At 35.1% G+C, this 17,842-nt stretch overlaps 1 protein-coding gene across 2 annotated transcripts; it reads left to right on the forward strand.

The window, feature by feature from the left end:
• Positions 1 to 1,969: 1,969 nt before the first annotated feature.
• On the forward strand, positions 1,970 to 17,193 carry LOC117109266 (macrophage mannose receptor 1-like). Of its 2 annotated transcripts, XM_033251537.1 has the most exons (12): positions 1,970 to 2,136; positions 2,608 to 2,672; positions 2,814 to 2,911; positions 3,780 to 4,040; positions 4,700 to 4,851; positions 5,939 to 5,963; positions 6,897 to 7,144; positions 7,497 to 7,668; positions 8,229 to 8,480; positions 9,019 to 9,195; positions 13,154 to 13,348; positions 16,192 to 17,193. In XM_033251537.1, exons 1-12 carry the CDS (start codon positions 2,116 to 2,118, stop codon positions 16,374 to 16,376), a joined length of 1,851 nt encoding a protein of 616 aa, XP_033107428.1. In that variant the 5' UTR covers positions 1,970 to 2,115; the 3' UTR covers positions 16,377 to 17,193. The 2 variants fall into 2 exon arrangements, with proteins under 2 accessions (XP_033107428.1, XP_033107429.1); XM_033251538.1 differs by lacking the exons at positions 1,970 to 2,136; positions 2,608 to 2,672; positions 2,814 to 2,911 and adding an exon at positions 2,933 to 3,578 and having other exon boundaries at positions 5,939 to 6,038.
• Positions 17,194 to 17,842: the final 649 nt, after the last annotated feature.

A 17,842-nucleotide genomic window follows, 5' to 3' on the forward strand; every position in this document is an offset into this window, starting at 1 on the left:
CCATAGATTGACACTAAATATTAGGAGGCACATCCTTGATATATGGCCTAGGATTATGCTTCGGCAAAGCACAGAAAAATTCTAAGCATGGGACGTGACCAAAGTGACGGCCAGAAAAAACAGTGCAAAAAGATAGGAAAAATATATGAAAGAAAAAAAGGGGAAAAAAAATCAGAACAAAAACAATGGCTTTTCCCAGTATTAATAATAATAATAACGAGGTAATAAATATACATGGAAACTAACGCGACGAAATATAGCTGCAATAGTGCTACATGAGCCGACCTTCCGTAGGCCAGTGCATTTTTAGCTCATACAATAGAACGCCTATGAAGGACTTAAAAAAGTGTCCGCACCAATAGTGATTTTTTTTTGTTAAGCGCCGCTCTCGAATAAGCGCCTCGGTGCTTAATCGAGAGTTAAATTGTATTACGCTGTGTGTAAAAACACTTTGAGAAACAGGGTTGTAAATACAATGACAGTGTTAAAATGAACAAATAATACAATGAAGACAAGCATTTCATTATAAACGTTATTTATGATGATAAGACCTATGATAGACTACGGGAATACGTGAAATAGGTAACATGGGAACGAGCATGGAAAGCACCTCGCCAATTTGTTTTTATAAGCGCCACTCTCGAATAAGCGCCGCTCTGAAATAAGCGCCGCATTGAAGCCTCCAAAAGTGTTATAAGCGCCGCGGCGATTATATGTGAATTTACGGTAAAGTGATTTAAAGGTAAACACCCCACACCAGATATTTCAAAAACGGACCAATCTGAATGAAACTTTTGGAAGGTACGAAGAAGGGCTTATTATTTTTGGTGACGATTCAATTCATGGTGTAAATTCGAAGGTCATTTAAATTTCTAACGTCCCAGACCTACATATCTAAAAAAAACCTATCAATTTATCTAAATGAAACTTTCTATAGTATTTTGCCGTGTTCAAATGCAGAAATTATTACATTTTGGTGCCGATCCGGAGTACGGTGTGGATATGAGTACCATTCAAAGGAAAACAACCCAGACCAGGTATTTTAAAAACTGACTAACTGGTCTGAATGAAACTTTCTGGGAAGTTTAACCAATTTACAATGAAGAAATTATTAGTGATGATCAGCATTCGGGTATGAATTTGCAGTCATTTAAAATAATAACGTCGCAGACCTATCTTAAAAAAATAAAACGTATCAATGAATCTAAATGAAACTTTCAAGAATAGTTTGTCATGGACCCGTGAAGAAATGTCTAAATTGTGGTGAAGATCCGGAGTCGGCTATGAATATGAGGACCAGTCAATGAAAACGTACCAGATCATAACAAAAACTCTTCCACTAAATGTATACATTTCTTAGGGAAGTCTTAACCAAATTACAAGGAAGAAATTATTAAATTTTGGTGACGATCCAGAATCGGGTTTGAATGTGAGGGTCTTTTAAAGTTCTAACGTCCCAGATCTAAATACATCAAATAAGTTATCAAGGGATCTAAATGAAACTATCTAGAATAGTTGGTTATGGTTGAATGAAGAAATTAATAAATTTTGGTGACGATCCGGAAAAAGGTATGGATTGGTTGCCCATTCAAAACACTCCAATAGTAGTACAGTAGTATAGAGTTCAATGTCGAGTGACCACCAAGGTATGGTGGTAGTTTAAAATGCACAGCGTCGGTCAATGAGGAAGCTCGCCGTACTCAATCCCCATTTTTATATACAATATAGGTACAAGAACACCGACTCTGCTAAGAATACCACAATTGGTAGTGAAATTTCAAAGGGTTTAGAAGTAAAAAGCAAGCAAAAATTACACATCTAAAGGTGTATTATTAACAAAATGTTTCTTATTATCCCTATAATTGACAGTTTATATCAGTCTGAGCGCATTATTGCAATGGTTTCTGTGTGCTTTACATGTACGATATCCCTTATTAATGGCATTAAAAATTTACAGATCCACTGTGTTCCGGTAGCGATGGATGGATTCAATACGATAAGTATTGCTACTACTTTAGTAAGGCTTCTGGAAGTAGTCGCTTATCGTGGAAGGAAGCTGATGACTACTGCCATGTACACAATGCTAAACTCGCTTCTATTCATAATAAGCCGGAGATGGATTTCATTAACGATAATGTAAGTTACTGGGAATTGTAATCAATTGATCAAATAGTGATTGATTATCCTACCAAGTAAGCAACCAACTCGCAAGTCTATCGATATTGATCGATCAGTATCGACATTGATACAATTGGATCAATCGATTAATCAGCCGCCTTACTGTTTTGAAAGGCAGTCAAAAATAGGTAGTTTTCAAAATAAATACAAATTGCATATAAAAAAATGAAGCACAAATGCAACAAAAAATTATATAATTATAAAAAATGTGATAAATTTAACTTTTTTATGCGACATACTTTACAACTAGGAAACATATTCATTTTTATGGTAAATTTTTAAACATTTTCAGATATAGGCCAACTTTTTATTTATTTGTTTTACGAACAGGGTAGTTAACGCTTTGGGAATTCAATTTCTTTTTAATTTAAATACAGCATTACTTACATTATAATACTTACATATTACATATATGATTACTATTTTTAGACTGACTCTGACATTAGCTCTTACTGGATCGGTTTAAGAGAATACGATATCAGAAGTGTCTACACGTAAGTCTAATTATTAATAGACACCATATAAAATACGGTACAGATAGGATAGAGAACAACAGTATGGATTCTACAGAATAAATTTGAAAACTTTGAATATGTTCAACTAAATGTATTCATAAGTTGTTTTTTTTAATTCAGGTGGTCAGATTCTACACCATTTGATTATGTCAACTGGGCACCTGGTGAGCCAAATGACTTCAATGGAGAGGAACAGTGTGTCGAGCTTTATACCTCATGTATGTAATGGATTATTTACGAAGGAGTCGTAAATAGGCCAATACTTTCTGTTAATTACTCAACAGTACTGGTACTGGTTGGAACGCCGTCTTGAAAAAAACACTTTACCATCCATTGACAAATTTTTGACATTTTAGGATGCTTTGAAACCAGTGCTGACGTGGTTGAGGTCAAAGCATTATCAGTTTTCTTTTATTGTATAGTAGATGACATTTTATCGTTTTTTAAAGTTCTAACGGAGATATTTATCAACAAATTGCTGGGTCCTACAACCGGAAGGAGTGTAGGACGTCATCAATACGTCTTGACTAAGGTGCAATTCAACCAATCTATATAATTTAATACTTCAACAAACTATATTTCACCATTGTATAAGTAAAATTGGTGTGATTTAGTTGTTTAAAAGCTCAGACAGCGACGCTCCGACGCGATTCATCGTCGGGAAGTGAAGTGGGTAGTGAGACTTGCTGCTGATTGGTGGAAAACAATAACTGAGACTACGTGCGAAAAGGCTAATACAAAAGCCAGAATTCACAGCCTGTGCAAAAAAGGGTGGGCGTGGCTAGAAAGCGATCGACTGGTAGACTGTTTTATCGCCCTCCAAGCATAGCCTTTCTGTTCCTTGATCCTTGTACGGAAATCACGTCATGTTTCACCAATGAAACAGTCAGTTGTATGATATATAATATGGGCATGATACTCGCCTTGGCGAGAGGTGTCATGTTCGAATATATATACATACATATACACACACGCACACACCCACACCCCTACACACACACACAGCATATTGAAGAAACGAAATAAAAATAAAATTAATAATATCTTAATTATAATAATAATGTATATTTCTTTTCTCGTTCACAGTTGGTCGTTGGAATGATCTGAACTGTGGTGACAAGATTCCATTCATTTGCAAGAAGCCGTATGGAAGCATAATCACCGACGCTCCAATAACAACTGCTTTGCCGCAAGGCAACTGTCCTTCGGGCTGGACTAAGTTTAACAAGCGATGTTATCAGTTCCAAGGATCTATCGAAGTTGATCGCTTTGGTTGGAGGGACGCAAGAGATATGTGTCGCAACATCGGGGGAGATCTTGTCACTATACATGACCAGCATGTTAATGGTATAGGGCCTACATTATAGATCGTTAGATCATAACAGTTAATAGTATTGTATTCGAGACTTTGACCATGTCCATTGCAATACTGTCATTATAAAAAATAGATCATAAAATTAGACATAGGCCTAATCAGCTTGATTTAATATTAGGTCCCTAGCGCTTTGCATTTTTACCCCAGCTAAAAAAAGTAAAGGTGGTCCTGTATTTATTACTGAGTGTAGGGGAATGAGCTGTTAGCCCATCGATGTTATGTGGCCAGTTACATTCCACGCTGCCTTTTTAACTTCTCCGGTATATTTCAAAAAGGCACCCATTTATACTCCTGGGTGGAGGGCGATAAGCTTAGGTAGTAAAGTGCCAAGGACACAAGCGAAATGCACATCGAAGTTTGGAACCCCTGACCTCGATGTTAAAAGACCGAAACGCAACCGCTACGCCAACCGCTGGCCTCGGCTACAGAAACAAAATGCATAATATGGACATCATACTCAGCTTCTTGAAAGACTGGTCCACTGAAGAGTTGAAACTGCTGCAAATCGCCCCACTAATAAGTCATTTAGGTATACAAAATACACAAATTACATATATAATAATTTAAACACTTCATACATTTTTAAAATAATTGGAACGCTGACAAATAAAATATATTCATATAATTGCAGCTTTTATTACCACAAAGCTAAAAGATCTGGATTATCCCATGTGGATTGGCCTGAGTGATCTTACAACCAACAAGCAATTTCGTTGGACTGATGGAACGACTGTGGATTATACCAATTGGGCCGCAGGAGAGCCTAATGAGGCCGGTGGAGGGGTTAGTTATCTCAATTTACTTGTTTCACCTCGAGTTTCAATCAGTTATATAATTTCTAGAGAAACACATAAACACAGTTTAGTCACGGATTGTTGCATATAAATTATAGAGTATAGGTTGAGTCTAATTTTGCAGCTTAAAAATATGTGGGCGTATTCCTCTAATTTATAATTGATTTAGTTGAAGTACATAAAGTAGCTACTATACTATTCTCATTTGGGTTTAAATAAAAATTAAGATAATATTAGCCTACTTAAAGATACAAGACATGTAGAGACAATTTTGAAATTCCATACGTATAGTTACTGCCATAAAATTGTCATCCTACGGGTAATCGGAGCTTCTTAAGCCCTGTCTAGACTACAAGATTCTATTTGACAAAATGTGAAATGCATAATTACTGTGTGGTCATGATAGCATCACATCATGACCATGTATAGGCACATCATGAATATATATGGGCATACGACAGTTTTTTTTATCAAAGAAAATTTGATAATCTTGAGTTTTATGTGGCCTGAATCCGGTAAGGATATAATGAGTTTTACTGTTTAAAGATGTCTGATAAAATCTGAAAAAAAGTCACAAAATTGGGGGCTCATTCACAGTAGAATAATTATGACAATACAGTAGCATGTTACATTACTTGACTGAAATTATTTAAGAATTCTAGTAGGCCTAGTCTTTTACTTTCTTATTTTTGACAATTTCAATTTGTGGACCCCAGTTGTTGGAATACTTTTGACTTTTAAAAGTCGGAAATTGATACAGGCCTAGTATAATAACCGAGATGTTCTCATGCGAATTCACACAAGACCTTCGTGATTTAAAAACAAGAAAATTACACTATATTTTGCTAGTTTTTGGTGTCTTCTACTGGACAATAATATAGGCTCTTGAAGAGTATTGTATATTATAATGAGGGGTTCCTCGAAGCCACTTTGGACTGGGCCCCGAGAGGCTATAGATCACCCCACTGGTCAAAGAGATGTAGAATTTAAAAGAAAAACAAATTAAAATGTAACTTTTAATATTAGAGGTCTTATGGGGTTAAAGTAAAGTAAAATTTCTGTGTTTGTCTTTACAGGAAGATTGTGTAGAACTGATTGGGAGTGAGTACCAGGCTGGACTGTGGAATGATAATTCGTGTGGTAAAATGAATGGCTATATATGCCAAGATGCTTTTGGTATGAAACTATTTGCAGTGTTGTCGAATATTCAGCAATGTAAAACAAAAAAACAGTGTCCTATAATTATAGAACGCCAAAAATAGAAAACCATGTGGCACTGTAAAACAAATGCGGCAAAGAACTTAGTATTAGTAATGAGCCACTTGATTTTTGCATATTCTGCGCCACATTCGTTTTGCTTCACTTCACTTGTTTGTCGTTTTAACTTCCATATTGACACTCCATATTTTCTAAATTACTGAAAACAAAACATTGGTAGTTATAACACATCTAAACAGATATTTGTCATTTAATTGGTGGATTTCGCATCACATGGCATTTGCTATTTACATCATTTCGTCACTTCATCATAGACATTTAGTTCCATCGTGCATTGTTTAGTTTCATTCGTTGGTACCATTGGTTGTGAAAGAAGATGGACTGTTCCATTCTGAATTTAACTGTTTTTGTGTTCATAACATATCAAATAATGTTCCAAAATTAAACTCAATTTTTTAAAAGATTAATGTTTTTTGATTACCAAATTGTTGCAAGTTGTTTGTGTCGATTGGAAAAAAGTTAGACCTTACTTTATTTTTCATAAAGTATCAAATCACAAAAATCTATTTTACCTGTGTTATAAAACGAGTAATGGATGTTGTGTATTCGTTCAATGGAAAGAATACTTTTATTTGTTAAAAGATTGACTGTTCCATTTAAATTTCATCCACCTCGTTGGAACAGTCAGTCTTTCAACTCATGAAAATATTCTTTCAATTGCACTCATAAACATTCATTATTTGTATACTATCTTTCGGCTTCAAGACTTCTAGAATAGAATGTCACATAAACATACATAGTGTATCTTCTGTTCAGATATCAATGCCCCAGAGCCCCCAGTTACAAGCACATCATGCCGACAAGGGTATAATCAATATTACGACGGTTGTTTCCTATACTTGGATGGTTATTTTGAATTTAGCATGGCTGTATATACGTGCTCAAGCATAGGCAACGATGTTTCCATAGCAAACGTTGTGGATATTTACGAACAAGCGTTTATTGAGCAATTAATTGGTGGATACGGAGGAGGAGAAACCTGGATTGGCATGGCTGATGATAAGGTACAATGATTTTATTATGTTAATAAGTCATAGCTGTACGCACAATGACATCCGCATGCGTCCAAAAAAAAAAAAAAACAAAAAAAACAAAAAAAAACAAGAAACAAAAAACAAAAACAAAAAAACAAAACAAAAAGTCATCATAGCCATTCAAAATATGTTCGAATTCGAAATTCGAATAAATAGCTCAGCATGTTTATATGTTTACCTACTATATAGAAGAATACTAAAATCGAACAACAAAATATCAAAATCAAGTAGGGAATTATGAATTCCATAGCTGCATCCTCCATTCGAGAAAAGCAAATATATTCAATAAAACACAAACGAATAATCAGTTGGAATCATTTAGGTTGCCGGCGGGTATCAATGGGTGAACAAATGGCCAGTGTGGTATACTAAATGGGGGCGTAATGAACCAAGTAAAGGTCCTGGCGAAGGTTGTGTAATGATCAATGCTGAAGGTTATTGGGACGATACTAAGTGCAGTGACCAGCATCCTGTACTGTGCAAGTACTCCCTAGGTAAGTACCATAATTATGATAAAAAGTATATTTTGAAACCATGTTTCAGATTGTTGCTATTTTTTTTGTCTACAATTACAACCCCTGATACAGAATGGTAGCTCTCCAAAGTGGCGGGTTCAGAAATTCTAAATAAAAGAATAGGGAGGATTTTTACAGATGGAGGGTACGGCCACATCAGACGTGCCATGGCTATGGCACGTTTGGATGACGTGAAATATAGCTTTAAAACTTCAGTTGGGGGAAGAGGTGAGGCTTCCGTCTTAAGGAGTTTACAAATGATTGCCATGTTGAGGTCATTTCTATAGTTTAGTAAAAGTACATACGCTGTTGACTCCCTAGTATACATTATATCATTTCGTGAAAACAGTGAAAAAATGAGGGCCCTTTCCTTGATTTAGTTTATTCTCAGGGAAACTATTTTAAGTTGTGCTTTTGTGTGATTTAGCAGATAATACTTTCAAGACATGATCTTCTTTAAGCCTGCATATCTTCTTTGGTCTACTGTGAGGTAACCAGGCAGTACTGCAGTATTCTAATTCTTCCAATTTTCTTTACAGCACCAATACCAACTAACCCTCCTGACCTTCCTGGTACATGCCAAACAGGCTGGGAACCATTCGGAAGTTACTGTTATTACTTTGAACTAGAAAAAGGATCAACAATCTCATGGCCTGAAGCCCAATTTAGCTGTGCACAAATTGGTGCGAATCTTGCTAGCATTCACACAAAAGCAGACAATGATTTCATCTCAAAAAAAGCAACAGATTCCGGTTTAGATTTGTGGGTCGGCCTTTACAGAATTGATGCCGGTTAGCAACGTTGACTTCATTTCTGATTAGAACACTTTTAATCACTGTATGTAAAGATGGTCTAAATCTAATTTATTTAAAAACAACAATGACAGCGACTTTTATTATTTTGCATGTACCAATTTTTTTTTAATTTCCTTCACATCCAACGGCAAGTACTGTACACTATGCTTTATAATTAAGTCTCTTTATGAGGCTTAGAGAGTGGAGTTAATTTTAGTCGTGAGAAAAGTCTTATTGTGACAATTTGAACCTAGGTGACTGGGATCACAGGGGTAGAGAAATCAAGAGATTTATACCTAATTTACATATTTGTGCTAATTTGCATATGATATGGCGGTGGAGGGGTGGTTTTCATGTGCATTCACCTACATTTATTTAAAACCAAAAACCTTTGCCTACATTCTCATTTTGCCATAATGTTTTAGTTAGATACACTAGCCTGGAGAGCAATTTAAATACAGATGAAGAACTAATAATATTAAAAAATATGATTAAGTCACATTTTCCTAAATGCTAACCCTATTTATCTTGATAGGTGGATTTGCATGGTCAGATAACAGCCCAATTGATTACTCTAACTGGAACAATGGCGTGCCAAGTACTATCTATAACGGTGAACACGAAAACTGCGTGGAAGTGCTACGACCATACGGTAAATGGAACAACATCGAATGTTACAACCACCAAGGATACGTTTGCAGGATTGAAAAGAGTAAGTAAAACAGTGGCGGATTCAAGGAGGGAGATGGGCAGAAATTGGAGAAAAAAAGAAAATTATATTCAAAGTTTAAGTCTGAGGGTGCTATTTCTGGCCATCTTGAATAATAAAATGTTCTTGGTTGGGGCGGAGGTGGTCCAGACCCTCCATGTAAAAATTCCTATTCCTCACTTGGCTCCCTATTTCAAATTCCTAGATTTACCATTGTAAATGTTGCCAAAGTGGTAAATTCCGTGTATCTATCTAGGCCCATGTAAATCTATGTATTTGATATTCTATTATCATACTGTTTTTATAATTATTTTTTTAAAATATGTAATATCCCATGCAAAAAACTTAATCATATAAAAAATCTTTTTTTTTAAATTAATTTGCTCATCATAATTACTGTAACATCAAAATTATCAACCTCAAATAGTAATTAGTATAATTAAAAATGTTAACCCATAATTTGACAGCGAAAAATGAAAGAAACTCTTCCACTCACCTAAAGTGTTTTATTATCATTATTTTTATTATCTAGTATAAAAATCCGTGTATACAATTTTTAGATTAAATAATTTCTATGCTGAAGTTAATAATTTGTAGGATACGTAACTGCAAAATGAGTAATTAAAAATGTTAACCCATAATTTGACAGCGAAAAAATGACAGAAACACTTCCACTCACCTAAAACGTTTTATTATCATTATTATTATTATCTAGCATAAAAATGTGTGTATACAATTTTTAGATTAAATAATTTCTATGCTCAAGTTAATAATTTGTAGGATATGTTATTGCAAAATGAGCAAGTTATTTTCAAAATAGTTTTAAATTTTATTTTGTTGTCATTTTTAGAGGACAATACATTTCGAATTCTACCTAATTAGGTACTAAAACATACAAAACAAGGAATTCAAATACTGAATTGAATTTTACTACTTAGGTTTATTGTTTAATGAAATACTGAAACGTATTTATAGGTTGTAGTATAGTGAAAATCAGGGCTCATAAGACCATTTTTCGGGAACCAAGGTTTCTCTGCTGATTTAGCATCACTAGGGTAAAAGTAAAAAATTGAGCGGGGGAAACCTCCAGAAAAGGGGTGGAACACATTTTTTGGCGGCCATTCAAAGTGGCTGCCAAAATTCAGATTTCGACTCATACTCATATCCATTGAAAAATGGCAAAGCTGGTGTTTAACTATATGTTATTGATGTCACTGAATTCGATGCGACAAGTTTCGAAATCCTAAAATGGCAGCCATTTTGAAATTCAAGATTGCTGCCTTAAAAATGGTCAAAAATTGAATATGTTTGTATAATTCTACATTCTCTATTGAAAATGGTAAATTTGGATCTAATCATATGTTATTGGCTTCTCTGAGCCCAATAAACATATTCATGTATGTAGTTACTCCATTTTTGGAGTGTCTGCGCCCGTCGCCAAAACTCCGACTTCGGAGGTTTTGCGTACTAATAACCCTCCGATTTCGTATGTTCTGTATACGCAAAACCTCCGAAATCCGACCTCCGATATCGGAGGTTCTGCGTACTTATACGCCAAACCTCCAAACTCGGAATTTTCAAACTTTTAATCAAACTTCCGATTTCGGAGTTTGTGCGTACTATACGCAAAACCTCCAACATCGGAGTTTTCAAACTTTTATTGAAACCTCCGATTTTGGAGTTTCTGGGTAGTATTAATTAAACAAGCTCTCTATATATATAGAGAGAGTAAAACTTTTAACAACCCTCCGATTTCGGAGTTTCTGCGTACTTATACGCCAAACCTCCAAAATCGGAGTTTTCACACTTTTATCCAAACCTCCGATTTTGGAATTATAGTACACAGAACCTCCAAAATTGGAGGTTTGAATAAAAGTTTGAAAACTCCGATGTTGGATGTTTTGCGTATAGTAGGGCCTAGGCACAAACTCCAAAATAGGAGGTTTGAATAAAGTTTGAAAACTCCGATTTCGGAGGTTTCGCGTATTTCACGCAGAAACTTTAAAATCGGAGGTTTGAATAAAAGTTTGAAAACTCCGATTTCGGAGGTTTCACGTATAGTACGCAGAACCTCCGAAATCGGAGGTTTCAATAAAAGTTTGAAAACTCCGATGTTGGAGGTTTTGCGTATAGTAAGCACAAACTCCCAAATCGGAGGTTTGAATAAAGTATGAAAATTCCGATTTCGGAGGTTTCGCGTACAGTACGCAGAAACTCCAAAATGGGAGGTTTGAATAAAAGTTTAAAAACTCCGATTTGGGAGGTTTTGCGTACTATACGCAGAAACTCCAAAATCGGAGGTTTAATTGAAAGCTTAAAAAAACTCCGATTTTGGACTCGGAGGTTTGGCGTATAAGTACGCAGAAACTCCGAAATCGGAGGGTTGATTAAAAGTTTTGCTCTCTCTATAGAGAGCTTGTTTAATTAAAACTACGCAGAAACTCCGAAATTGGAGGGTTGATTAAAAGTTTTGCTCTCTCTATAGAGAGCTTTTTTAATTAAAACTACGCAGAAACTCCGAAATTGGAGGTTTGAATAAGTTTAAATACTCCGATTTTGGAGATTTCGCGTATAGTACGAAAAACCTCCGAAATCTGAGTTTTGGCGGCGGGCGCAGACACTCCGATTTTAGGGTAACTACATACCTCACATATTTACAAAAAGGTAGGATAATAACCATTTTGAAATTCAAGATGAAATGAATATTTTGGTATGTAATTCCACTTCTCAATCAAAAATGGTAAATTTAGTGTCAAATCATATGTTATTCTGTCATCTGAGTTCAATAAACATGGTTTCAAAAAGCTAGGATGACGGCCACCGCGAAAATTGTTAAAAATCAAATATTTTGTTGTCTTTTAATTTCACTTTTTTTAATCGAAATGGTAAAAATTTGGTGTCTAATCACATATTATTTGTCTCTCCGAGCCCAATAAACAATCATATGTAAACTTCCTGCACGAATAAAAACGAAACGGTATACTGGGTTTGGTCTACAGTAGCTCGTGCTTCCATTAGATCATTCCATTCTTAAAAGAAGCCGAAATGAATAGGCCTAAAGTATACCTGTTGTTAGCTATAGTAGCCTAGGTCTAAACATATCTCCACCAGCTATATAAAATTTTGTTTCAGGCTGGAAAATGTTAATCGTATTATAGTAGTGACACTATATACACTTTTAAATTAATGTTATTTAATAGTTAATATTATAGTCTATATATAATTATGTTATAATCAGATTTAATGTATTGTTTAAGTAGGAAATATTATATTCATGTTTAAATTATTCGTATCTATATATATACTGTCTCTTATACACATCTAGATGTGTATAAGAGACAGGTAAAACAGTGGCGGATTCAAGGAGGGAGATGGGCAGAAATTGGAGAAAAAAAGAAAATTATATTCAAAGTTAGATGAAAGTTTCCCACAAGAACATGAGCTCAGAAATTACTTCGGATCAATATGGAACCCATGCCTTCGTTTTGTTTTGTATTTAGCAGTACCCCGGTATCGAGCACAAAATACTCCAGACAATCTTGAACCTTAACATGTGATTAGACACCAAATTTTCACCATTTTGATTAGGAAAAAGTGGAATTAAAAAAACAAAATATTTGACTTTCGAAAATTTTCATAGTGGCCATCTTAAATTTCGAAATGGCAACCATCCTAGCTTTTTGAAACCATGTTTATTGATCAGATGACACAATAACATAGATTTGACAACAAATTTACCATTTTTGATTGAGGAGTGGAATTACATAACAAAAATACTCAATTTTCGATGGTTTTTATGGTGGCCACCTTGAATTTCAAAATGGTTGCCATCCTAGCTTTTTGTAACTATGTTTATTGGACTCAGAGAGGAAACCTTGGTCCCCGAGAAATGGTCATGGGACGGCCCTGATTTTCACTATACTATTGCTAATTATCTTGATAATTATTCTATATTTATAAGCCCCACTCACAAGAATGACTACAAAACCAAATGTCCCGATAACCACACAGCGCCATCGAACAATTGTTAATCAAACGACAAAGTCAAATACCGAACAACGACCAACTCAACCGCTGCCTCAAAATACAACAAGGAGACCTCAACCACCACGGACGACTGACAAGGACGGCAAAACAGATAATGGACAAACCCAAAGTAAGTAAATATTATTATTACAGGATATATTTCAGTTATTAAGTAAATGAGATATCATTTTATTTTATATAAAATCTCAAAAGCAGTATCAACCGATAAATTAACAATTAATCAATGGAGTGAATATGTAGTTTTTTGGTTAAGATGCTTGCCTTAAGATCCTGGGTATTGAGTTCAAATCCTGTGATTTGACGAAAACTCATCTCCACTTTCTAAACCTCATACTGAGACTTATAATGATCACATTATTTCATGTATTTAGAAGGCATCTAAATATCAGCTGACCTTCTTCTAGGGTACGGTGGAAGGGTTAGGCCTACCCTCTATAAAAATGGTTAATAATCATTGTCCACTTATAATTACAAAATAATTACCCTTATAAAATCATCTTTATTGTATGATATTCAATATATTAGTAATTCAGTGATTGAGAGCGAAAATTGTTCATGCATTTTATGGTAATTTTGCGTTTAACCTAGCCGTAACTGGTTTAAACGCTTTAGAAAGCGCAAATTGCGTTTATAAATAGTTAACCGGTTTATTATTAAAATGGTTATATCAAAACCCAACTTCGGATCGTCACCAAAATTTAACAATTCTTACTTAAAATATGTCAAACTATTCTGGAAATTTTCATTTAGATCCACTAAGAAGTTTTTAGAGATATTTAGGTCTGGGCCCTTAGCACTATTAATGACCCTCAAATTCACACCCAAGTCTGAATCGTCACTAAAATTTAACATTTAAGTTTATGGAATACTGTATCTGGTTTCGGACGTTCCTTTAAATGTTCACACCCTACACCGGACAGTCACCAAACTTTATTCATGTCTTTATTGGACCATGAAAAACCATACTGTTATGTTTAAATTAGATCCATTCAATGGCGGATCTGGGGGGGGGGGGGTGTTAAATAGTGGCTAGCCACCCTCTTCAGTGACCTCGACTCGAAAAAAAAATATGGTCACTCGTCTTGTGCTTCTCATGTACGCGTACATGTTACATGTAGTAGTAGTACTCTCGTAAAACATACTTTCTATTTTAAGCTTAACTTCTTTTCAGATGTCATCCAAGAGCATCTAGCCGGCTACAAATTCCAAAAAGTCTCAAATGGAAAAACAATGCCTCTCCCAAAACCCATGATCAAGGGGAGACAGGGTGACAGGTCCCCAAATATTCTTAAGAGGGTGGGGGTTGGTCCCCTCACTTTTCATCCGCAATGTAATAAGTTCATGCCTGAAAATTGTTGAAATAAACTGCATAAATGACCCAGGTTTTAACGAAAGTGTGCTGTACAACCAGTACTCTTTCTCTGTTCGCATACATCTGAATTTCTTATAATACACGACTCGAGTGCGCGTGAATGGAAAAAAGCGTGTGATAATAATAAAATTGGTTTTCGGACATGGCAAGGTAAATTAAAATACATCAAAGACAATTGAGATTTATTTTTAATTGAACATCACGATGATTAATTTTATTATATAATAGTGTCATTTCCGGCAATCTAGAGGTACCATTTCCCCAAATGTTCCCACCTCACCTGGTGTTGACTAATGGCTTTGAAGTAGGAAGGCCTAAATTAAATACACCAAGACAATGTTTTTAATATTTATTTTCTATACTACATCACACATATTAATTAGTTATCTATGGTTGCCGAAAATCGCTGGTAAAACATCATAAGAAATTTGTTGGCGCTTCATTGTGAATAATTATAATGGTGATGTGATGACGATGAATTTACTATATAAAAGTGTTATTTCCGGTCATCTGGAGACAGTGGTGGCTCTTATAATTTATGGGGGGGGGGCTAAGTATTTATGGGTGTAACTATAGCGCGCAGCGTTATCTGAGGGCCGAAGGCCAGAGCCAGGGGTGGGTATGGGAGGGGGTTCCCCTCCTCTCAAAAAGGGATTTTTTTAAAAATTGGGACTCCTAGATGGCCGGAAATGGCTGGGATGGGAAAACTAGGCCTATTTTTTTTTTTTTGGTCCGACTGCCCGACGAGCTTTGACCGATGGGGTGGCTTAAGCCTCCCGGTTCCCCACTGGCGCCGCCACTGTCTGGAGCTACTATTTCCTAAAATGTTCGCTCACGAAATGTCCCCCTCACCTTTCGAAACAGATCTGTTCCCAGTGTCGCAAATCGCATTATCCACCCCCATTGCTAAATCTGCCACTGCCATTGGTGAATTTTTGAGATATTTTGGTCTGAGAGACGTTTAGAATATTAAATGACCCTCAAATTTACTCCCAAAACTGGATCGTCACCAAAACATAATTTATTTCTTGTAACTTGCTTAATTCCAATAGCTCATTCAAATCTGTTGATCCGTTTTTGAAATATGTGATGGCGGTGGTGGCAAATATTATTATAATATTAAATTATAAAGGAGCGTCCGAGAAAAAAAAAATTAAGATAAATGATTAAAACTTCAATACCAACTCAAAACAGCTCAGAAATTAATCCATCCCTCCCCCTCCTTCCGATAATTAAAATGTTACTTCCCCACTAAATAAAACTGATAACTACACTTTATTCCCAATTTTAAGAAACAATATACCAAGTACCCTACAGCGAATTACAAAATGTCAAGTATAGTATTATTTGACTATTTAAAAGATCTGTTTTTGTTAAATTTAATAACATTCAAACGGGCTGTAAATACTGAACTTGCTAGTGTGGGCAGCTGGTGGATGTGAACACTAGGCCTACCTGCGGAAGTGCAACAGAAAAGGGGAGCTGCCTGCACTTTCTATTCTGTAATGTACTAAAATTTGAATTATTTTAAAAACAATATTGTCATTGTTAATCCAATATAATCTTTGTATCTCTATTAGATAAAGGTGCGATTGTTGGAATATGTGTTGCAGCTCTGGCGGCCATTTTTCTTGTGATTAAAATATTCCATTTTGCTGTTGTCCGTTCAACGAGGAAACACAACGATCCAAATGGAAGTATTGGTTTCGATAACGCTTTATATAACGTGGGATCAAATTCAGTAGAAGTAGATAAGAAAGTATAATGTTTTAGTTTTAAGGTTAAGTTCTATGTAGACAAGTGACAGTGTTCGGAAAGAACTATTTTACAAATCAGTTCATGAATAAATACCAAAAAGTGAAAAACAGAAAATTGAGGCTGACATAATAAGATGGTGTGTATTTATTAGCCATTTAAACACACCTAAATATATTCTTGTCATTGATGGCCTTTATATCATGTAACATTAGTTATTTACACCATTTTGTCACTTATGAAAATTTAGTTCTATTAGTATACAGAATCTTTTTCCATTCGTTTTGTCCTATTGAACGCCTCCACCAAATACAATTTCATTGGTAGAAAAAAGGTAGACCCAATTTTATTTTTCATAAAATATCAAATGACGAGGATCTAGTTTAGGTGTGTTATAAAACGGATAATGAATGTGTTGTAGTCGTGCAATGGGAAGAATATTTTCAGTCGTTGAAAGATTGACAGTTCTATTCAACGAATGAAAATGTTGTATTGTTGGAATAGGCATTATCCTTCCAAATCATACAGAGTATTAGAATTGTTCCCTTTCTTTCTGCATTTATAGTTGTGAGCGTTGTATAGGCTAACCAAAATAGAACCATGAGTGTTTTCTTGTTCCGTGACAAACGTTCAAGCAATGTCAAATAATTCAGTGTTTTTTTTTTTATTAACTCTGAAAAGAAAAAAAAGATACTTAATTTTGAATGACGTTTGCAAACTTTGCTCAACGGCCAAAGAGAGCTATGGGCATTGCTGTGTGTCTGCTTTAGGCTAACTCATTGGCTTCTAATGTCAACAGAATAGTACTTAGGCCTGTAAAGTGCTTTTTGATAATTTGTGTGTATAAGAGACAGGGTTAGGCCTACCCTCTATAAAAATGGTTAATAATCATTTTAAATTTTTGTTTAGTAGCAAACACAGGTCCAATACAAGCAAATATTAGCTTATTCGGTTTCACTTCTTAAGCTCGGGGTTGAGTTGTTTCTCTGGAAACAAATATTTTAGCAGGTTGAGCCAAGATCAATGAAACTGGAAAAAAAGGAAGGCTACAGCTTGAACTACAACTTGCATTACTCCACATAGGTTACCTATAAAATATGTTGTCCAGAAAGGCTGGATACGGTACTACTGTATATTAAAACTTGAATGTACAAAATCTTTAAAACAAGTACAATTAGCAGTAACATAAATGTTCCAAAACTCCCCATAACATCTATCCACTGGCAACATCTATTAATTTGTTTCAACGGTGACAGTGTTTTCACTGTAATCATTATGCAGTGTAAAAGGCTCCAGGATATGACTCAACAATTTATCATATCAACCAAGCATTAAACATCCAATATCTGACTTTGATGCCGAAAAAAAAATGTACTGTATAACAATCATTTTTAGGGTCACATCCAAACAATAAAATTCCAACGTACAGTAATTGTTTTTTTGAAATAAAAAGTTAATATTAATTTTTTTTCTTAT

Source organism: Anneissia japonica, unplaced genomic scaffold (assembly GCF_011630105.1).
Source record: "Anneissia japonica isolate Jap-2015-1 unplaced genomic scaffold, ASM1163010v1 scaffold288033_len957474_cov176, whole genome shotgun sequence".
NCBI classification, from domain to species: Eukaryota; Metazoa; Echinodermata; class Crinoidea; order Comatulida; family Comatulidae; genus Anneissia; species Anneissia japonica.

Bases quoted from the DNA above. Each gene is read 5' to 3' on its own strand.
- LOC117109266 (XM_033251537.1), top strand. From the start codon at position 2,116: ATGGATTTCATTAACGATAAT. The intron at 7,669-8,228 runs GTAAGTACCATA...TTTTCTTTACAG, and splicing joins ACTGTGCAAGTACTCCCTAG to CACCAATACCAACTAACCCT. The intron at 13,349-16,191 runs GTAAGTAAATAT...TATCTCTATTAG, and splicing joins AGATAATGGACAAACCCAAA to ATAAAGGTGCGATTGTTGGA.